The 21,470-nt window shown below is 37.4% G+C and overlaps 1 protein-coding gene across 2 annotated transcripts in view; it reads left to right on the forward strand.

Moving 5' to 3' along the window:
• Pten (phosphatase and tensin homolog) overlaps positions 1–20,076 on the forward strand; it is a 74,885-nt gene extending 54,809 nt beyond the window's left edge. For both annotated transcript variants that reach the window (XM_042273592.2, XM_076562329.1), the window contains 4 exons: positions 3,490–3,631; positions 9,365–9,531; positions 11,716–11,940; positions 13,728–20,076. In XM_042273592.2, coding sequence (XP_042129526.1) covers positions 3,490–3,631; positions 9,365–9,531; positions 11,716–11,940; positions 13,728–13,913 — 720 coding nt within the window. In that variant the 3' untranslated portion in view covers positions 13,914–20,076. The remainder of the gene's footprint in view (positions 1–3,489; positions 3,632–9,364; positions 9,532–11,715; positions 11,941–13,727) is intronic.
• The last annotated feature ends 1,394 nt before the right edge of the window (positions 20,077–21,470 follow it).

A 21,470-nucleotide genomic window follows, 5' to 3' on the forward strand; every position in this document is an offset into this window, starting at 1 on the left:
CCCCGCCCCCCGCCCAACAGTGTTTTTCTGTGTAACAGTTCTGGCTGTCCTGGAACTCACTCTGTAGACCAGGCTGGCCTGGAGCTCACAGAGATCCACCTGCCTCTGCCTTCCAAGTGCTGGGATTAAAGGCCAGGTGCTATGCTATCTTCTACCTCTATAATTGTCAGTGGCAACTTGTGTGCTTAAAGTTGCATAAATAAGATTCTCTGGTGTGCAATTTACATTAAATTTAAAAACTTAAATAGTATATGTATATTATTTGGTTTTTTAACATTTTTTTTTAATTTTTTTCTTTTTAAAGATGTGTTTATTTATTTTATGTATATGAGTACTCTATGACTTTATGCCAGAAGAGGGTATCAGATTGCACTAGAGGTGGTTGTGAGCCATCATGTGGTTGCTGGGAATTAAATTAGGGCCTCTGGAAGAGCAGCCAGAGCTCTTAACTGCTGAGCCGTCTCTCCAGCCCCTTTAACATCTTTTGTGTAACTCTGTTTACTGTTTTATCCTCATGAGAATTCTATTAAGAAGGTACATGTTATTGTCCTCATTTTCCTAAAGAAACAAATTGAAGTTTTATATTTTGTCAGAATTCAAATATAAGTTTTGATTACTGAGTGTGTGATTTTCTCTCTAGCCAAAATTTTAAATTGCTAATCATGATTTCAAGTGGTTTATATCCCTTTTTTCTGTTTGTTTGTTTGTTTTTGAGACAGGGTCTCTCTTTATAGCCCTGGCTGTCCTGGAACTCACAGATCCACCAGTTTCTGCTTCCCCAGTGCTGGGACTAAAGCTGTGTGCCACCACTCCTGGCTGGCTATATCCACTTTGAAACGCATGTAGAACAAAGAGATGCAAAGAGAGAGGGAGATGATGGGAGACTAGAGCCCACATTCCTGCACTTGCAAGTCAGCACAGTTCTTTCATGTTTTTTTAGCTTTTATGTTTTCTGCTCACCTAAAGAAGGATGTTTGTATCTAGAGTTCTTAACACAATAGAGGTTTGGATGTCATCAGTAAATTAAAGAATAGTGTAAATACTTTTTCTTACAAACATAAAATATCAACTTCTATAATTCTGTTTGTTGAACCTGGGCTTCTCATAGACCAAGCTGACCTTGAACTTCTGATCTTCTTGGTTGTGCCCAAGTATTGAGATTACAAATGGATACTACCATGCCAAAGCTACTGTTTACTTTTTACTGTTAGACTTGGTATTTATGATCTGCTTTATATTTCTAAGTGGATTTTTCCCTAAACTATATTGTGTAGCAGAAAAATATTTTTCTTTTTTTTTTAAAGATTTATTTATTTATTATATACACAGAAGAGAGCACCAGATCTCATTACAGATGGTTGTGTTCTACCATGTGGGTGCTGGGAATTGAACTCAGGACCTCTGGAAGAGCAATTGATGCTCTTAACCTCTGAACCATCTCTCCAGCCGAGAAAAATATTTTTCATTCGTGGATGCATTGCTACATATGTGAGGGATTTTTTTTTTTTAAAGAAGAGTCTGGTCTCTTAAAATTCATCATTTTGAGCCCGCCCCCCCCCCCCCCCCCCCCCCCCGTGTTGTTTGTGTTTGTAGGACTGAGTGTTCATCCTCCGGTGCCATCCATTATGTTTAGGCAGGGTCTCTCATTGGTCTGGAACTCAAAAAGTAGGCTAGACTGGCTAGCCTGTGAACCCAGGGATCTGCTTGTCTCTCCCTTCCCAGTGCAGAGATGATAAGCATATGCATGATTGCATGGTGCCTTTTTTTTTTTTTTTGGTTTTTCAAGACAGGGTTTTTCTGTGTAGCTTTGTGCCTTTCCTGGAACTTGCTTTGTAGACCAGGCTGGCCTCGAACTCACAGAGATCCGCCTGCCTCTGCCTCCCAAGTACTGGGATTAAAGGTGTGCACCACCACTGCGTGGTACATGGTGCCTTTTTAAAAATATATATCTATGGAGGGGGTTGGCTGGAGAGATGGGTTAGAGCACTTGTTGCTCTTAGAGAGGACCTAGTTTCAATGGTGGTTCTTAACCATCTGTAACTCTAGTTCCATGGGATCCAGTGCTGCCTTCTAGTTTCTGTGGGCACCAGGCATACCCATGGTACACATATGTAGGCAAAATACTTGTATATATAAAATAAATATTTAAAAAACTAAGACTACCTATATATGGGTTCTGGGTCCTTCATGCTTGCAAGGCAAGCACCTTATTGATTGAATCATCTCAGCCTCTGTGTATGGGAGGTAGGCGAGAGAGAGAGAGAGAGAGAGAGAGAGAGAGAGTGTGTGTGTGTGTGTGTGTGATTTTATGTACTTCTGCCTGGCCTGGAACTAACTATGTACTATCTAGCTCTGGTTTGAACTTAACAGCAATCCTGCTTCAGCCTCTTCTGTGATAGGATTACAGGTGTGGGGCACCATACCTGGTTAGGTTCCTCTTTTTAAATACCACATAAATTATGTCTTTTAAACATTTGCAATACCTCATTTTTTCTAAGCCATCTTATGCTTCCCTAATTTCTTTAAGGAATGGATAGCACAGGGATGGATGCCCTTTAGTGTAAGCAGAGTTCTTCATCGGGACTGCTGGTCAGCTCTCAAATAACCACACAGAGACTTAGTATTAATTATAAATGATCAGTTGATAGCTTAGGCTTGCTACTAACTAGCTCTTACAACTTAAACTCATTTTTACTAATTTACATGCTGCCTTGTGGCTCATGGCTTGTTACTTCATTTTTTACATGTCATGCTTCCTCTGCATCTCCTCGCAACTCTGCCCTTCTTCCCAGTGCCCTCTCTGCCCTGAAAATTCTGCCTTGCTATTGAACAGCCAGCTCTTTTATTAAACCAATCAGAAGCGCCTTGGCAAAGACACATCTTCATGGTGTACAAAAAGATTATTCCATGACACTTGAGTACCTCTGATAACAGGTTGTTGCATTTGTTTATCATTTAGCTGCATAGTCTTTGTTGGGCTCTAAGATCAGAATCTCATTTTCTACTGCTTTTTCTGCGTAAAGGCCGCACATTTCTCTCTGGCATGCCGATTCTGATACACTTTTGCTTAGAAAGTACGTAAGCAGGTTTGTGAAGAATTATATGCTTAATGAGTCCATCTTAGTGAGGAACGTTGGGTATAAAGAACATAGCTATAGTACAGAGGCCATTGGTTATTACTTTGGATATGCAGTGGCCCTTGCTTATTGGGTTTATAGACCAGAGCAGTATTTAATCTTTGACTAAATGAGGTGTTTAATCACTACATTTTAAGAATATCTGATATTTTTCTTTCTTTTGCTGTTGCTTTCATTGATTCTAATATTAAGTTAGATTTGAGTGTAGCCACTTAGAGGAACTTTGGAATAATCCAGTTATCTAGTTAGTGCAATAACTTCAATGAGTTCTTTTGAATTTTACTTCTCTTACTTTTTTCCCTATTCATTTCTTTTAAATTTGACTTCCCTTTTTTCTTTTCCTGTCCACCAGGGAGTAACTATTCCCAGCCAGAGGCGCTATGTATATTATTATAGCTACCTGTTAAAGAACCACCTGGATTACAGACCAGTGGCGCTGTTGTTTCACAAGATGATGTTTGAAACTATTCCAATGTTCAGTGGCGGAACTTGCAGTAAGTGCTCTACATTTTCATCCTTCTGTGTGTTGGAAAACTTTTATTAACATATCAAAATGTGTATGTAAAAATTTAGAAATACATTTACCTGGTTAAAACTTATGCAGGAGAGTGTGTTTCTGAAGTGTTGGAATTAATTAGTTCGGTTGTTGAGCTCACTGGGTTAAGAATGGTAAGTTTTAGTGTTCTTGAAGCCAGTTATATCTGTGGGAGACGTGTTCTGTGTTACAGCTACCTACTGCAATCTCTATTCCAACCAAATAACTGAAAGACGCTGACAGGCCAGCTGGAGAGTGGCAGTGCGATCACCAGTTTACCAGTCTTGGAGCAGGAACCAAGTCCTTCATCTGAGGGAGACAAATGTTTACAGTCATGGTGACAGGGAAAGAGAGAAGCCACAGTAGTAGCCTCCCAATACAAAGAGTAAAAGGGTGTGTGAGTCAGGATGTATGGAGAAATCCTGGATTTAGCTCTTGGTTCTGGCCCTCGGCCAGTGACCTGGCCATGTCGTTTGCCTCGTTGAGTTTGCTTGTCAGTAAAATGAAGAGATCTTGAAATCTGACCCTCCCTTGATGAGTACTAAGTCTTGACATTGGTGTCGTCCTGTCATCCCGCTCTTGGCCTTAGCAGCTATCTGCCTCCCTTGCATCAACCCCCCTCAGTCATTTAGATCTTGTTCTCTTTTCCTGCAGTCTTGACTAGAGTTCTTAGCAACATAACTCTAGGAATAGGAAGCCCAATACCTGGGTCCAACGCAGTGATCTAATGACAGGAGAAGGTAGGGGGGCAATGCACATAGAGAATAAACGGGAGTGTTTATGCGGCCCCATAACACCAGGCTGCTGCTCCATCTTTTTTTTGGAACAGTGTTTTGACACTGAACATCTTACATGCCACCTGGGAGTGGTCAATTATATTTTATACTTAAGAATGTATTTTACTTGTTTTTATAATACAAAATGTCATAGTTTCAAATAGATGTCACTCATTAGAATTCCTTAATACTATTTTACAGATATTTTGCAGTTGGTTAGTGATTTTAGTTTTTAACTTTAAGCTAATTTATTTAGATAAACTAATTTGTTCTTTATAAAATAATTTATATAGAGAAAATTAAATTCTTGAAGTCATCTATCTTTGTCTGATTGGTCTAATTACCATGAGTGTGACAACTTTATCAGAGGGCCCAGATTTATTAGTAAAGCTTGTTGGAAAGTTCTAAGGAACATCACTGATCATATCAGTATAACTTTAAATAAACTTGAGTACAAAGCACAATGGACTACTGAATGTGATTGACCTAAGAACTTGACCAGATTCATAGAGAAGGAAACAGGATGAAAACTTGTGTTCTTTCTGTAGCTTAGATATCAGTGTAAGAGCCAGACAGGTGATAGCAGAGGCAAAAAGGAAAAGCTCTGCTCCAGAATCTTACTAGGTACTGACATTGGCCTGAGCTCACCCAAGGTTTCCTGTCACTTCTGCTTTGCCTGTCTATGATGAAACTCTGGTGTGTTTGGATTTTGGTTTCACAATATTATGCTTACATCTCTAGACTTAAAATTTAGACTTAAAAATTCTTTTTAATCTTTAAAATTTTCTAGTTACCTATTTATGTGCTGGGATTTAATACTGTACATTGAAGTTGTATTAAAGTGCTGCTCGTGGGGGTTTGTATGCATAAATTGTAAATGCTGTGTTCATAAAAGGTTTTGGAAACTATTAATTTCATGGAGAAAGTCTGCCATTGGAAAACACGTACAGTTTAGATTGGCATTAAGTCTGAAGGAAATACTGCAGGCAATAGGAAATAGATTGAACTGAAGCACAACAGAAGGAAATGAGCTGGACAGGAAATGAAGGTATGCTTGACTGTCACAGCATCTTGAGTGGGAGATAATAGACTTGAAATATTGGTGTCATGATTCTTTAGGGACTTTAGCCATCTTTTAAGGACAATTGTATATTCTGTAGAAAGTTGTGATGTTAGAGGGGAAAGAAAAACCAGTTATGTATGTGACTTGCCAGATTTTGCTAGAGCAATAAAATGGACTTTGTTTGGTTTTTCTTTAGCTGTGCATATCCAAAGATTTTGTTAAAGTTTTGATCTTACTCAGGTGGATGATTCACAGAAAGATGAAAAGTACATTTGGAATTTGGAGACGTAAATATTATCACTTTGGCTTTAAAGTTGTTTCAAATCTAATGAACACAAGCTGTTTGTGGGAATATCTGCTGGATATTTGTCTTGGGTGCAGTACTTGACTAGAACTAGAAATCACAAGGCCTTGCCTTCAATCTCCAGCTTTTTTTTTTAAAGATGCCCCATTGTTAAATCCTTGGTGGATGTGAGTATAGATTCAAGTCTAGGTGAGAGATCATATTTGTTTGGGAGAAACATCAGGAACAAGATAGTAATTTAGCCTTTTGGGTGGGTATGTTAAGGTAGGAAAGGGTGAGGACTGAGAAAGTGGAAGAGCAGGTGAGTTCAGGAAGAAGAGCAGGCATCAGTGAAACAGATAAAACTAGTGACGAAAACTCAAGTGTCTTCCGCAGTTGTCAGGAGCTGGCAGCATTTTCCTTACTCGATTATTGTCTTAATGTTTCTCAGTGAAGAAAAATTGTGTATGGGTTATAGATATTAATAAGGATGGCCAGTTTTCTCTTGGGACACACTTCCCCAGGAGAGTTTACTTCTCACCTTTGTTTACTGGTTCTAGATCTCGTCATTTCTTTAGAACATAGTTAACATATCAAGGCTATAGTTCAGATGTGTATCTTAGAAGTCAAAAGAACTTTCATAATATTTGAGTTTTGTTGTTAGGACTTTCACCCCAATGTGAAACTCACACCAGAGATTATTTTTCTCAATGGCTTTAGGAGTACTTCCATTTATTAATTTCTTAAAAAACTTTATGATATTTTATTGTACATGGCAGCTAAGGACGCTGTCTTAGTCAGTGTTGTATTTCTGTGAAAAGACATCATGACCATGGCAACTCTTAAAAAAAAACATTTAATTGGGGGTTGCTTACAGTTTCAGAGGTTTAGTCCATTATCAGCATGGCAGTATGCAGGCAGACATGGTGCTAGAGAAAGAGCTGAGGGTTCTACATATGGATCTGCAGGCAGCAGGAAGAGCAGAGATACTGGGCCTGGCTTGAACTTTTGAAACCTAAAGCCTACCCCTAGTGACATAATTCCTCCAACAAGGCCACCCTCCTAATCACTCTCAAGTAGTGCCACTTCCTTATGACTATGCATTAAAATATGAACCTCTAGGGGCCATTCTTATTCAAATCACCATAGACCCCGAGTTAAAAATCATTCAACACCCCTCCCTCCCCAACACACACACACACACACGCACACGCACACATGCACGCACACTGAGGGTGGAGCCCAGGCTCTTGTGTACTAGGCAAGTACTCCACTACAGAGCCTCTACCCCAACCCATCATAATCTATATGTTCTCAGAGCACCATTGTCCTCCATGTTCCTATTAGGATGGCCCATTAAACCCTGCATAAAGTGTTGAACTGCTTTCCTAATCCAAAGTCCACATTCTGCAAACAGGAAGCATGGTCAGGCCAATTAATTTAATGAAACATCTTTAGCTTATTTTTAGGGGAAGTTCTAAGTAATACGGATTTGTAATTAACTTGTCAATTGTTTCTAACAGTTGTTCAAGCCTTGGAGATGTACATGTTAGATGTTGTTTAGTTGAAATACACATACTGTCAGTTTTGAAATCTTAAAACCAGTAGTATCAGATGCTGAGCTAGTAGAATAATTCATTAATAAGATTATAAGGCTTTTTATCCTAATAATTTTTTTTTACAACAGCATTGAAACCATGCTTTGTTCATTTGTTTCATGTTACACTTCATTATTGTATAGAACCTTGTAAATTGTCTCATTGCACTTGGACTTTGAACCTTCAGTCATAGAAGTGAAATGTGTTGGCAGATTGTTGGTATAATGTTTCTCCCTTTTGGGTGGATTTCATGATAACTGTCTTGTAAATCCATGTTAGAACATCCCCATATATGCTGGGCGGTGGTGGCGCATGCCTTTAATCCCAGCACTCGGGAGGCAGAGCCAGGTGAATCTTTTGAGTTTGAGGCCAGCCTGGTCTACAGAGCGAGATCCAGGAAAGGCACCAAAACTACACAGAGAAACCCTGTCTCGAAAAAAACCAAAATAAATAAATCCCCATATGTTTTGTTAAGGGTCCTGTTTTCTATAAGATGATTGCTATGTTATTGCTTTTATTTGTTAAATACATAGACCTCTGTGTTAGCAATTTCACTTAGATTAGTTTGGCTTTCACATTTTCTCCATCATTGGTCACATTGATAAAAATCTCATCTTGAAAGAAATAATACCTTTGATATTGATACTTTTATGCCACATATCTACACACAAATCTTCTAATTTGAACATATTAGTAGTGTCCTGTTTCTCTCTAGCTATAAATGAATTTGAGTATATTTTAGAAATAAAATGCCAGACAGTGGTGGCGCATGCCTTTAATCCCAGCACTCAGGAGACAGAGGCAGAGGCAGGTGGATTTCTGTGAGTTCGGAGCCAGTCTACTCTACAGAGTAAGTTCCAGGACAGCCAGGACTACACAGTTGAAAACCCTATCTCGACAAAAAAAAAAAAAACAACACCCCGCCCCCAGCCTCCAACAAACCAAAACCCCACAAAACAACAAAAAACATCTTTTCCTTTCCACATCCATAACCATCTATTGGTTGAGTTGCTGATCAAATCATGACGATGTTTGAGAAGTTGTACTTAAACAGCAATTTAAAAACAGACCTGGATTGGTGTTGGTGAAATTGTTGATGAAAACAGTGTTTAGAGGGAAGGATAGCCTTGTTGTAGTTTTCCTTTGGAGCCTGCTGCATTTCCTGTGGACATATAGGATATTTTCCTTTCTATTTAGCATGATTGTGCGTTTCCATTACTTTAAAATAAATGTGGGCTCCGCCCCTGTGTGGGTATGGGCAGCACAAACTGGGCTCGATGGTGTTCAGAGAGAGAGAGGGAGAGGGGGAGGGAAGGAGAGAGAGAGAGAGAGAGAGAGAGAGAGAGAGAGAGAGAGAATGCGAAGTTTCGTAGGAGACTTGGGGTATGCAATCAGGAAGAGTTAGAGGGAGAAGTGGGAAGTGAATTGGGTCAAAATACATTGAATACATAGATGAAATTCTCAAGGAATTAATAAAAGTAATATATTAAAATATGGGCAAGAGGTCAAAAGAATGATGATCAATATTTTATATATTATAAATGCTTAGGCTTATGTTGTAGAGGTTATTAAAATTTTCTCATACTATTTCCTTTATGTAGTTCAAAAAAGTCCTAGAAAGTTGTTTAAACTATTTTATGTTTATGGTAATTTGTGATGGGTCTTTTCCCTAATGTTAATGTAAAGCTTTGATATTCATATTAATATGTTGGAACTTACTGTTTATGAAGTAGCCATTGATTTTCCTATCTGTAACAGAACTTTACATAAAGGTTCAAAGTGGAGCAGTCCTTACTTGGAGTGAGTCATTTTTAACTAACTTATTTCTATTGATTTGTTTTAGGTGAGCAGTCAGTATGAAGAATTATCATTTTATCTTTATTCTATTACTATATCATTAAAATAGTTTCTGATAATTTGAATGTTAAAGGCATTTCCTGTGAAGTGATCATGTATGTATTTAACCATATAGATCCTCAGTTTGTGGTCTGCCAGCTAAAGGTGAAGATATATTCCTCCAATTCAGGACCCACACGACGGGAAGACAAGTTCATGTACTTTGAGTTCCCTCAGCCATTGCCTGTGTGTGGTGACATCAAAGTAGAGTTCTTCCACAAACAGAACAAGATGCTCAAAAAGGTTTGCACTTCAGTTCTATTGGGTAGACATAGCCGTGCCTTGAGTGACCTCAGACCTTTTTCTTAAAGAGACTTAGATGCTATATTCCTTTGCTGTCCACTGAGCTTTGATGGATTTCTTGTTAAGATTTGCAGACACCATGCCTCATCTGTGGTATTGATGAGACGTGTAAGCAGAACCTTTGTGTGTTTCTGAGTTTGGTTTTGGTTTGTTCTGTGATCTTATGCAGTGACACACGCCTCATTTTACACATTTGTGTTTATGTTTCTTGAGACTGGGCTATTTTACATTTTGTTTCCTCAGATTTGCTGAGTTTAGTCAGTATTACTTAGGTGAAAGAAATGACTATGAAGAAGTAATTTTTAAAAATTGATATACTTAAACATTTAAGTTCAGAATTACTAAGGCTTGAGATACACTTAAGAGAAGACAAAAGCTCAGCTATAATATCCTTAGTTTGGAATATTGTAAACATTTAAAACGAGTCTAATGTGCAGAAGTTTTAGCTGGTAACAGAGAAAGACACCGACTATAGAAGAGACACACCTATGAAGCCCACAGGGTAGTATATTACCAGATCAAGTTTTAGATCTGTTTAAAGTAATAAAAGGAAATTTCACTTGCTATAAAACTTTGAAATGTTAATTTGATTTATCAGGAGAAAAATCACAAACATACCAAATTAATATTTTTATCAGACTCATTTTCTACCTCTAATAAAGAAAAAAAAAAAAGCAAAGTATATCTCAGTATCTTTGAGTTACTGTTTGTTTGATTTTTTTTTTTTTTGAGACTACAATAGGTGTGAGCCAATATTCCAAAAAATCAGATATTTAGAAGGCTTTGGTTTATCCTCCTACTTCTCACAGGACTCTGATTCACATAAAATTGTATGTGCCCATTTTCTTGTTAGTGTTTGTTTGGAGATAGGTCCTCACATTGTAGCTCAGGCTGGCCTGGAATTCACTTAAGTAGCCCAGGTTGGCCTCAGATGAAGCAGTCCTTTTGCCTCAACCTCCCAAGTGCTGTGATTATAGGCATGTACAACCACACTTGGCTTTATATTGTTTTCTAAAATAGATACCTCACCATCTCCTTGTACTTTTAGGAATGTGCTATTTCTTACTCCAGATCTTAATTGCACATTTATATACACGAAACTGAAGATTGGATATTTATATTTTTATATCTTAGATTACTTTACATAAATTGGCATTCAGCATAGCTTTTCCTAACTTAGTTAAGTGCCTGTTCTGATTTAAATAAAAACAGTTTCAGAAAATTAGTACACATCAATGAGCTACATTTTGGAAGTTTAAATGTTAACTTATTTTAAAAGTTTAAATATTAACTTTTTTTTTCTAAGTAAAATATAATTAATTGCTAAGTTAACAACTTCGCTATAATAACTGAGGTCAATAGGTTTTTAAAAGGCTTGTCATGGGCTGGAGAGATGGCTCAGCAGTTAGGAGCACTGACTGTTCTTCCAAAGAACCCACAGTTGATTCCCAGCACTCACATGTTGGTTTATTTATAATCATCTGTAACTCCAGTCCCAGGGGATCTGAATCCCTTTCTGGTCTCCATAGGCACCAGGCATGCAACAGGGTGTACATATCTATATCCAGACAAAAATAGAGCAGCCATATTTCCTTAGGGAGTTGATACTGACCTTCCTAGGGCTTCTGTTGAAGTAAAACATCTGAACTTTGCGTATATCTACATACATATAAACTCAAAACATTGTTACAATCCAGTATTAGAGTCAAAAATATTTTATTTACTTAGAATGTTAACATATTTTACACGATTATAGTTTTATCTGAAATTTGAGTAAAAGAGAACTTAATGACTAAGAATGTGACATTTTGCCGGGCGGTGGTGGCGCACGCCTTTAATCCCAGCACTCGGGAGGCAGAGGCAGGCGGATCTGTGAGTTCGAGGCCAGCCTGGGCTACCAAGTGAGTCCCAGGAAAGGCACAAAGCTACACAGAGAAACCCTGTCTCGAAAAATCAAAAAAAAAAAACAAAAAACAAAAAACAAAACAAAACAAAAAAAAAAGAATGTGACATTTCATAGGTTGTTTGCTTTCACTTAGAATCCTAATTATATATGGTTCATTATATTGACTATTTGTGATACATTCTTAAATAAGTGAAATACATCTTCCTTTCCTTTTTTAGGACAAAATGTTTCACTTTTGGGTAAATACGTTCTTCATACCAGGACCAGAGGAAACATCAGAAAAAGTGGAGAACGGGAGTCTCTGTGATCAGGAAATTGACAGTATTTGCAGTATAGAGCGTGCAGATAATGACAAGGAGTATCTAGTACTGACCTTAACAAAAAATGATCTCGACAAAGCAAACAAAGACAAGGCCAACAGATACTTTTCTCCAAATTTTAAGGTGAGTTAAAGCCATCTTTGGGGTGGGAGCATACATTTTATTCTAGGTGTGTAGCTGGAGAACTTGGCTTTACTCATTTAAAACTAATACTGTGTCGCTCTTCAATTTGTAACATCCCTAAGGGGTTGTCTAGCCTTCCTTTCTCTATTCATTACTCTACTTGCTCTTGTTCCTTTTCCTCCTCTTTCTCCTCCTCTCCCTCCTCCCCTCCAGTCTTTCCTTTTTCCTTTTTTAATTCTATTGTATTTGTTTCATTCACATGTAACAAACGGAACCATAGATTATAAACATAATAATACCCCTAATACTTAGAATAGACCGTTACATGTGTTAAGTGAAAACAGAACTAATATTCAATGCCTTTGGATCTCAAGTTTAAGTTTCCTATAGAGCACTCGGGTTTTCTTTTCCTTTCTTTTCTATAAACTTATATTTCTGTCAACTGTTTTTCTGTTTCCTGTTTTTTAGATAGGATCTTGCTATGCAGGTCCAGGCTGTCCTTGAACGGCATTTCTCCTGCCTCACCTGACAACCACTTGCTTTTAAATGTGTTTCTCGTCACTGAATAAATATATCAAGGTAGACACTATGAGACATGCAACTGGTAAAGTGACCTGGGCAAGTGGATGATAGTAAAGAGAGGTCTGGATGAAATGGGCAAACTAGCTGCTGTTTGGGAAGAGGAGAAGTGGATGCAAGGATCCCGAGGCAGGAATGAGCTTGGTGTATTTGAGTGGTCAAAGTCAGTTCCACTGAAGGAGTCACAAGAAAACCAGTCCTGATGTGACAGTACACAGTGCTCAGCACAGAAAAGATAGAGTCTGAGCTTGTCTTTAAACATTCAGTTCCCTCGCTTAAATTGGGACTGGCTAGGAAACTAGGGAGAGGCGCCAGGGCTGAAGCTGGAGTGAGTGGGAAAGTGAGCCCTTGGCAGTGACTTAGGACAGATAGAGGCGGTGGCTGCAGGAGCCCTTGGCAGTGACTTAGGACAGATAGAGGCGGTGGCTGCAGGAGCCCTTGGCAGTGACTTAGGACAGACAGAGGCAGTGGCTGCATTGTTGGAAGTAGTGGCAGGGAGGGTGGTGAAATTAGTGAGATACTTTGAAGGGGTAACTTAAAGCAAATGTTGGCTGTAAGAAAAATTTATGACTTAAATAATGGGAGAGAAGCTATAGATAGAACATGGATCTGGTTTAAATCCAGCCTCCTGTCTGCTATTCAACGTATTTAATATGTTGCCTGGTCTTCTGGATCTTCGTTTCTTTTCCTTTAAAATGAAAATACTTAAGTTAGTTTTACTGCAGCCGTGCATGTAAAGGCCGTTGACCCACTCTGGATCACTGTGTGGTCTCTTGTTAGCATCCTCCATTCTCAATGTAGGTGAAGATTTTAGGGCTAATAGATCTTGAACACATTATTATCAATCAGTGGGTGTATAGTGTTACTAATATAAAAATAGAGTCGTCTCAGAGATATAAAGAGAAATGTTTTAGAAGCTTAAGCATTTGTAAATTGAATTTTTGTGATTGAAAAACATTTAGTGAGTTCCAGAGGTCATTGCCTTCAGTTTGCATTTCTTTTATAGAATCATATAGCTTATTTTTCTTTAGGCAACCTTAAGGTCGTTTGAAAATCAGTACCTTTCAAAATTTGTTTGCTACAGTACTTTCAAGTGAATCTATAACATTTATTATTATTATTAGCTTTTGCCTTTATATTATATTAGCCTTCGCTAATATGAAACTTATCTTAATTGTTCATTTCCATCTTAAACTTTCTTTCTCTAGGTGAAATTATACTTTACAAAAACAGTAGAGGAACCATCCAATCCAGAGGCTAGCAGTTCAACTTCTGTGACACCAGATGTTAGTGACAATGAACCTGATCATTACAGATACTCTGACACCACTGACTCTGATCCAGAGAATGAACCTTTTGATGAAGATCAGCATTCACAAATTACAAAAGTCTGATTTTTTTTTTTTATCAAGAGGGATAAAATACCATGAAAAAAAAAAACTTGAATAAACTGAAATGGACCTTTTTTTTTTTTTTTTTTAATGGCAATAGGACATTGTGTCAGATTGCAGTTATAGGAACAATTCTCTTTTCCTGACCAATCTTGTTTCACCCTATCCATCCACAGGGTTGACACTTGTTGTCCAGTTGAAAAAGCTTGTGTAGCTGTGTCATGTATATACCTTTTTGTGTCAAAAGGACATTTAAAATTCAATTAGGATAAATAAAAATGGCACTTTCCCATTTTATTCCAGTTTTATAAAAAGTGGAGACAGACTGATGTGTATACGTAGGAGTTTTTCCTTTTATTTTCTGTCACCAGCTGAAGTGGCTGAAGAGCTCTGAGTCCCAGGTTCACGTCCTACCCCCTTGCACTTGTGGCAACAGATATGTTTGCAGTTGGCTAAGAGAAGTTTCTTACGAGGTTTTGCTACATTCTAATGCATGTTCTTGGGTTGAGGGAATGGAGGGAATGCTCAGAAAGGAATATTTTTAGCTGGGCTCTGGACCATATACCATCTCCAGCTACTTACAGGCACCTTTCTTTAGCATGCTACAGTTACTAATCTGGACATCCAAGAAATTGGCCGCTGTCACTGCTTTTGTTTGTGCATTTTTAAGAGCATTATTGGTGCTAGAAAAGGCAGCTAGAGCGATTACATTTGTATTGGGGTACAGGAATGAACCTTCTACAGCATCTTAAGAATCCACAAATGAAGGGATATAAAAATAATGTGGTCATAGATAAGAGACACAGCAACAATGACTTAACCATACAAATGTGGAGGCTATCAACAAAGAATGGGCTGGAAACAGAAAAATTGACAATGATTTATTCAGTATGCTTTCTCAGTTGTAATGACTGCTCCATCTCCTGTAATCAAGGCCAGTGCTAAAAGTCAGATGCTATTCGTACCTACATCAGTCAACAACTTACATCTGTTTTTATTAATTTTCAATCATATACCTACTGTGGATGCTTCATGTGCTGGCTGCCAGTTTCTTTTCTCGTTAAATATAAAATATTTTGTAATTCTTCACAGGAAATTTCAATTTGAGATTCAACAGTAAGCAGTTTGTTTTTTTTTCTACAAAGATGGATGATGCACTTACTCAGTCCAGTAGCTGTCAGATGCCCCACCCTTTGACCTTACACATTCTATTACAATGAGTTTTGCAGTTTTGCACATTTTTTAAATGTCATTAACTGTTAGGGAATTTTACTTGAATACTGAATACATATAATGTGTATATTAAAAAAGTCATTGTTTGTGTTAAAAAGGAAATTAGAGTTGCAGTAAATTTTCAGCACTGCACAAATAATAAGGCATTTACGTTTTTCAGTAGGAATTGTCCTACAGATGCTTTATTGACTTGCTATTGAAAGAGTAAATCTTTTTAATGTGCAGTGTTGAGTGACTCTTTATAGTGGTAGAGATGGGATTAGGGCTTCAATTTTACTTCTTAAATATCATTATATGTTCGATATGCCCAGACTGCATACAATTTAAAGCAAGAGTACAACTACTATTGTAATGGTAATGTGAAGATACTATTAAAAAGGATTTTTTTTTCCCTTGGGAATTTGGTGTCTTTCAAATTAGACCTTGACCTTGACATTTGAATATCCAGCCATTATATTTCTTAATGGTGTGAAGTCCCATTTTCAATAACTTATTGGTGCTGAAATTGTTCACTAGCTGTGGTCTGACCTAGTTAATTTACAAGTACAGATTGCGTAGGACCCACCAGAGAAGCATTTATAGTTTGATGGTAAGTAGATTAGGCAGAACGTCATCTAAAATATTCTTAGAAAATAATGTTGATGTATTTTCCATACCTCATCAGTTTCACTCAACCAATAAAATTTTTAAAATTGTAACAAAGCTATTAGGATTTACACATTTATATTTAAACATTGATACATGAATATTGATTGACTGTTGATAAAGTGATAAAGTTAGAGACAACTTTTCTTACGATCTCATCATTGAAATTTGTATACCACCTTGTCTTTCCTAAAAGCTGAAAGTGGTTGACTAAAATGAAAAGCAGCTATTGGTGTTTTGGAGATAGTGATGAACACTGTTCTTTGTTAGTTTTGGGCACAGCATGCTAAACTATAACTTGTATTGTTCCAATTTGTAACACAGAGGGCCAGGTCATGAATAATGACATTACAATGGGCTGTTGCACTGTTAATATTTTTCCTTTGGAATGTGAAGGTCTGAATGAGGGTTTTGATTTTGAATGTTTCAGTGTTTTTGAGAAGCCTTGCTTACATTTTATGGTGTAGTCATTGGAAATGGAAAAATGGCATTATATATATATTATATATATAAATATATATTATACATACTCTCCTTACTTTATTTCAGTTACCATCCCCATAGAATTTGACAAGAATTGCTATGACTGAAAGGTTTTTGAGTCCTAATTAAAACTTTATTTATGACAGTATTCACGATTAGCCTGAAATGCATTCTGTAGGTAATCTCTCCCATGTTTCTGGAATGCTTTCTTAGACTTTTTGGATGTGCAGCAGCTTACGTGTCTGAAATGACTTGAAGGCATCACTTTTAAGAAGGCATACAGTTGGGCACTGTACCATCCCAAGTCCTCTGTAATTCCTCTTGGACATTTTTGCCATAATTGTAAAAGGGTAGTTGAATTAAATAGCATCACCATTCTTTGCTGTGGCACAGGTTATAAACTTAAGTGGAGTTTACCGGCAGCATCAAATGTTTCAGCTTTAAAAATAAAAGTAGGTTACAAGTTACATGTTTAGTTCTAGAAAATTTGTGCAATATGTTCATAACGATGGCTGTGGTTGCCACAAAGTGCCTCGTTTACCTTTAAATACTGTTAATGTGTCATGCATGCAGACGGAAGGGGTGGAACTGTGCACTAAACTGGGGGCTTTTACTGTAGTATGGCAGAGTTGCCTTCTGCCTGCCAGTTCAGAAGTTCAATCTGTTTCATATAGAATATATATACTAAAAAATCGAGTCTGTAAAACAGCCTTACTCCGATTCAGCCTCTTCAGATACTCTTGTGCTGTGCAGCAGTGGCTCTGTGTGTAAATGCTATGCACTGAGGATACACAAGTATGATGTGTACAGGATAATGCCTCATGCCAATCAGATGTCCATTTGTTACTGTGTTTGTTAACAACCCTTTATCTTAGTGTTATAAACTCCACTTAAAACTGATTAAAGTCTCATTCTTGTCATTGTGTGGCTGTTTTATTAAACGAGAGTATTTACAGTTCAAATTGCTTAAACCCATTGAAATGTCCAGTAATGGGCAGCCAAATGTGATTACAAAGTTCCTGTAGGTTTTTCAGTTTTTTTCTTCATGTTCTTCAAAGCCGACTGTTAGAAAAGCATGCCTTTGTCAGCTCGGGAGTAGACACGTATCGGTCTATTCATGGCTAAGGGAAGTACTTTGAACCTTAGTCAGTCATCACTTCATAAATTATTCCAGGCATAGTAAGGGATATCTTAATCTTGAAAAAGTTCAAGGTTTCTTTTGAGCACGGTGCTTATTTCTGTTTTACAAAGCCAGATGTCTGAAGATAGCCCCCCCCCCCCCTTGATGTCTCAGGTCTGTTCTGTGGCTTTCTGTTTTCTAATTCTGCAGTTGGCCATTGGGACTTGTCCCATATGAAGGTGGATGTTCAGAATAGTGGGCTCAAATGTAATCTCGTTTCTAATATTCTTAAAGGTTAAAGTAAGGCATATCTTTTGAACAAAACGTAATTTTTGGCAGTGTAGTTTGTACAGATGTTCTGAAAGTAAGCAGACTGACTGTTCATGCCACTGTGGAATTTTAATGTTACATAAAGTTTATAGTTTCTCTCTGATCTTTTTTTTAAGTAAATTGAATTACGTAATTGTGTAAAGGAATTTGAAGATTGTATGAATTCACACATTTTCTTTAGAATTTTTAGGTAGTGTGTATGGGTTAAAACTTGAATGTAAAGGTATTTTGATTTATAAGATAATTGGATGATGTTTGAAAACTGTAGTTTCTTAGCATTTTGCTTTTAGATCATGTCCCTATTACACTGTAATTTGAGCTGACTTGGCTCAGTGAATGCCATCACCATTTCCATTGAGAATTTAAAAATCACCAGTGTTTAACATGCAGGCTTCTGCAAGGCTCCCAAAAAATCAAGACCCATAAGTCCAGTTAATTTACTTCTAGCATGAAATTTTTAGTTCTTTCATATTTTGCTAGATAATTTGCGATACATTTAAAGCATAGTCTTCAATGGCTTGCATGTAGCTTTTATTTATCAGTGCTGTTGCTAGGGCAGAGAGAAATGTTGCTGAATGGAAACAGCGGTAGCCAGTCCAGTCTGGTGCAGAGAGCAGTACCTAAAACCCCACCCACAGCCAATGGAACGCTTTTAAAGTAGGAGTCCGAAGAGAATGGGTTTCTGTGGAATTACATTGCAACAGGAACCCTACTGGTTGAGTTCCTTTTAATGTCAGAACACATTTTTATGGCTATCCTATGGCTGTTTTCCATCTTTCAACAGGTATCAGGATCTGGGTGAGGAGCTTTCAACAGTGTGAAGAGAGCAGTGTAGTGTCATTAGTAACAGTCCTCTGGCTCTTAATTTAGGTAATCTGAGAATTCTTTCCTGACAGAACATCATCACAGTTCCCTTGCCCTCGGAGGCACACCCCGTATTGTTAGATACATTTTAGTGACTAAGCAATCACTTTTTTGTTTACTCATGTATATTTTCTTTTAAAAACTTAATTCTGTACTGTGTATGTCTCCAAAGCCTTTTAGCTTAGTTTTTAGGAAATGACCACTGATTAGGTCACTTTTTAATGCAGCAGGTATGGAATATGTGCATTATAGAGAGACCTTTCTTCTGTGGGTCTACCTGAATGTTTATTGTAGGCATGAGGATGGTGAAGAAGTAAGCACGGTTCTATTGGTTTAGCATAGCAAGCTTAATGTGGGTATTTCTCTTCGAGAACCATTTTAAAGCAGGGTATGTGAAGCACTGTGTGAGCAGTGACCTTTATCAGTCTATTCCTCTTGTAGTTAGCAAACGGTTGCTCAGTTTAGAACAAATTTGTGTCTCATCCTGTCCCCTAAATAAAAGCAAGAACTACTACTGATTTATCACTCAGCTGTCTTTATATGTGTGCTCCTGTGACTTGCATCACACGAGAATCTTACTAGTTCACAAATTGTTACATTTTAGCTCTGAATGTTTAGTATTGTGGTGGGCTTATAACAAACTCTGACAGTCATTTGAGACTTTTCATGAAACATTTAGCTGAAAGCATTTTATAATTTATAAAAAAAAGTGTGTTGTCTTAAGAAACTTACGTATATGGGAGACATTAACTGCCATTTTTGAGCATACTGCATTTTAAAATAAAGCTGCGTATTTTTAAATGAAGTGTTTAACAAGGATTTATAATTTTTGTTTTTTAAGATTAAAAATAATTTGTCTTCTCATATGTGGGATCTCCTCTGTCACAATGGTTAGATTCATGTAGAATTAGAGCAAGGCGTGTGTTTCAGCTTACAGTAAAATTCTTAATGTTGAAATGTGTTCACTTACTGGCTGTCATGTTTGCCTTTGAGATTTTCTGCCTGTTTTGTGCAGTTGTCTAAATGATACTCCTACATTTACAACTACTATCTTAGTATCTATTTTCTGTCTCCATTAAATTCCCCCCATTCTCTACTGAGTTTGCAGGTGTGTGTGTGTGTGTGTGTGTGTGTGTGTGTGTGTGTGTGTGTGTGTGTGTGTGTGTTTGTGGGATGTGTATGGGAGAATTAGTTTTGGAAGTGCTAGAGTAGAGATGGAATTTGGTTCAAGCAAAAGTTTCCCACTGGGATATTGCAGTTCTTTGTAATAAAATGTTAATCTTGGATGATCTTGAATATTAATGAATTTGTTAGTAGCCTCTTGATGTGTGCATTAATAAGATATATCAAAGTTGTACATTAAACCAAAGTTGGAGTTGTGGAAGTGTTTTTTTATGAAGTTCCGTTTGGCTACCAATGGACATAAGACTAGAAATACTTCCTGTGGAGAATATTTTTCCTTTAAACAATTAAAAGGTTCATTATTTTTGATGATTTGTTTCTTAGCTTTTTATTCATCCAACGAATATTAACACCCTACTGTGAATAACAGGTATTTGGAATGTTACTGAGAGAAAGGCACATCCTGGCCTTCTGGTGAAGAATTTAGTAAACTACTTGAAAGCTGTGGGGTATGCTGGGAAGTATAAGATGCATTGGTACACTGTGCAGATCTCCAAACATTCTGTGGGCGCCCCTACATTTCCATCCCCTCAGAGTTTTGATGCATCCTGTTTACTAGTTCATTCCAGTGAAATAGTCACAAAGTGCTGAGACACTTGCAAGCAAAGGCAGTGAGAAATCGCTGTGCCATCCTGTCTTTCTTTCCTATTGCAGTGACTTCAAGTATGTCATATTGTACATGCCATGGCTCTGTCAGCCCAATTCTTGAGATCCTACATAGAGTACAACTCTTGAAGTTCTTCCTCCACCCCCTCCAAACTACTTAGCCCAACCAAGAAACAATCACATTAATATTTTGGGATAATATGTCACTAGGACATAGTTTATTCTAATTAATGTGCTTCAAAAAAATGGATTTCTTGAACAACAAAGGGAATTAATAATAAAACAAAACATATGTAGGCCACTTGGTCCAATTAATAAAATGCAAGACATCCGAACATTTTTGAGTAGTCGTTACTGAGCTGTGTCAGGTGGCATTATTCTGGGTGCTCAGTGTGCACCTGGGTGAAGAGCAGTTTCCTGTCTGAAGTTGTGTTCTAGCTAAAGAAATAGAAGGAAGATCCCATATAGAGGCTAATAGGTGCAGGTGGGGGAAATGTGTAGCTGGGGGGTGGTGATTGCAGTATTAGATAGGGTACTGGAGGGACTTCAGCAGGAGTGTGCAATTTCAGGAGACGGAGGCAATTTGCACTCGGAAGCCTCCGTAAAAGTATCCGTGACCATTCTGTTGTCTGAATTGGTTTGGTGAAACTTATTTAAAACAGTTGGTTCCTCTTCTCAGAGTTAACTTTTCTTTAGTATTTTTTTTTTTTATGTATTTGTTTTGAAAACACTTAAGTCACTTTTCAGAAGTTAAAAATTCTATAATGACTTTAAATGTTTCTTTAAAGCTGAAGGGTCATGTCATTTATGATTTGTTGATAGAAAATGACATAAGTTTTGAGTTACTCAGGAAATGGGTGAGACTTATGCCTTGGTACTGTATATATTAATTCTTAACTCATAACCAAACATCTGGAAAAATATCTATCTAAATATCAGGAGCAATATTTTCACATGAAGATGAAATCCTCACCTTTCCCACCCCATCTCAAAGTTTGGATCCAAAATAGCTTAATAATCTGATACAGTGGACATTTAAAGCTTGTATATTCATTACATCATCAACATTCTGCTAGTGACTGGGTCCTCTCCTCAGA

The sequence above is a fragment of the Peromyscus maniculatus genome, chromosome 1, assembly GCF_049852395.1.
Source record: "Peromyscus maniculatus bairdii isolate BWxNUB_F1_BW_parent chromosome 1, HU_Pman_BW_mat_3.1, whole genome shotgun sequence".
NCBI lineage: Eukaryota > Metazoa > Chordata > Mammalia > Rodentia > Cricetidae > Peromyscus > Peromyscus maniculatus.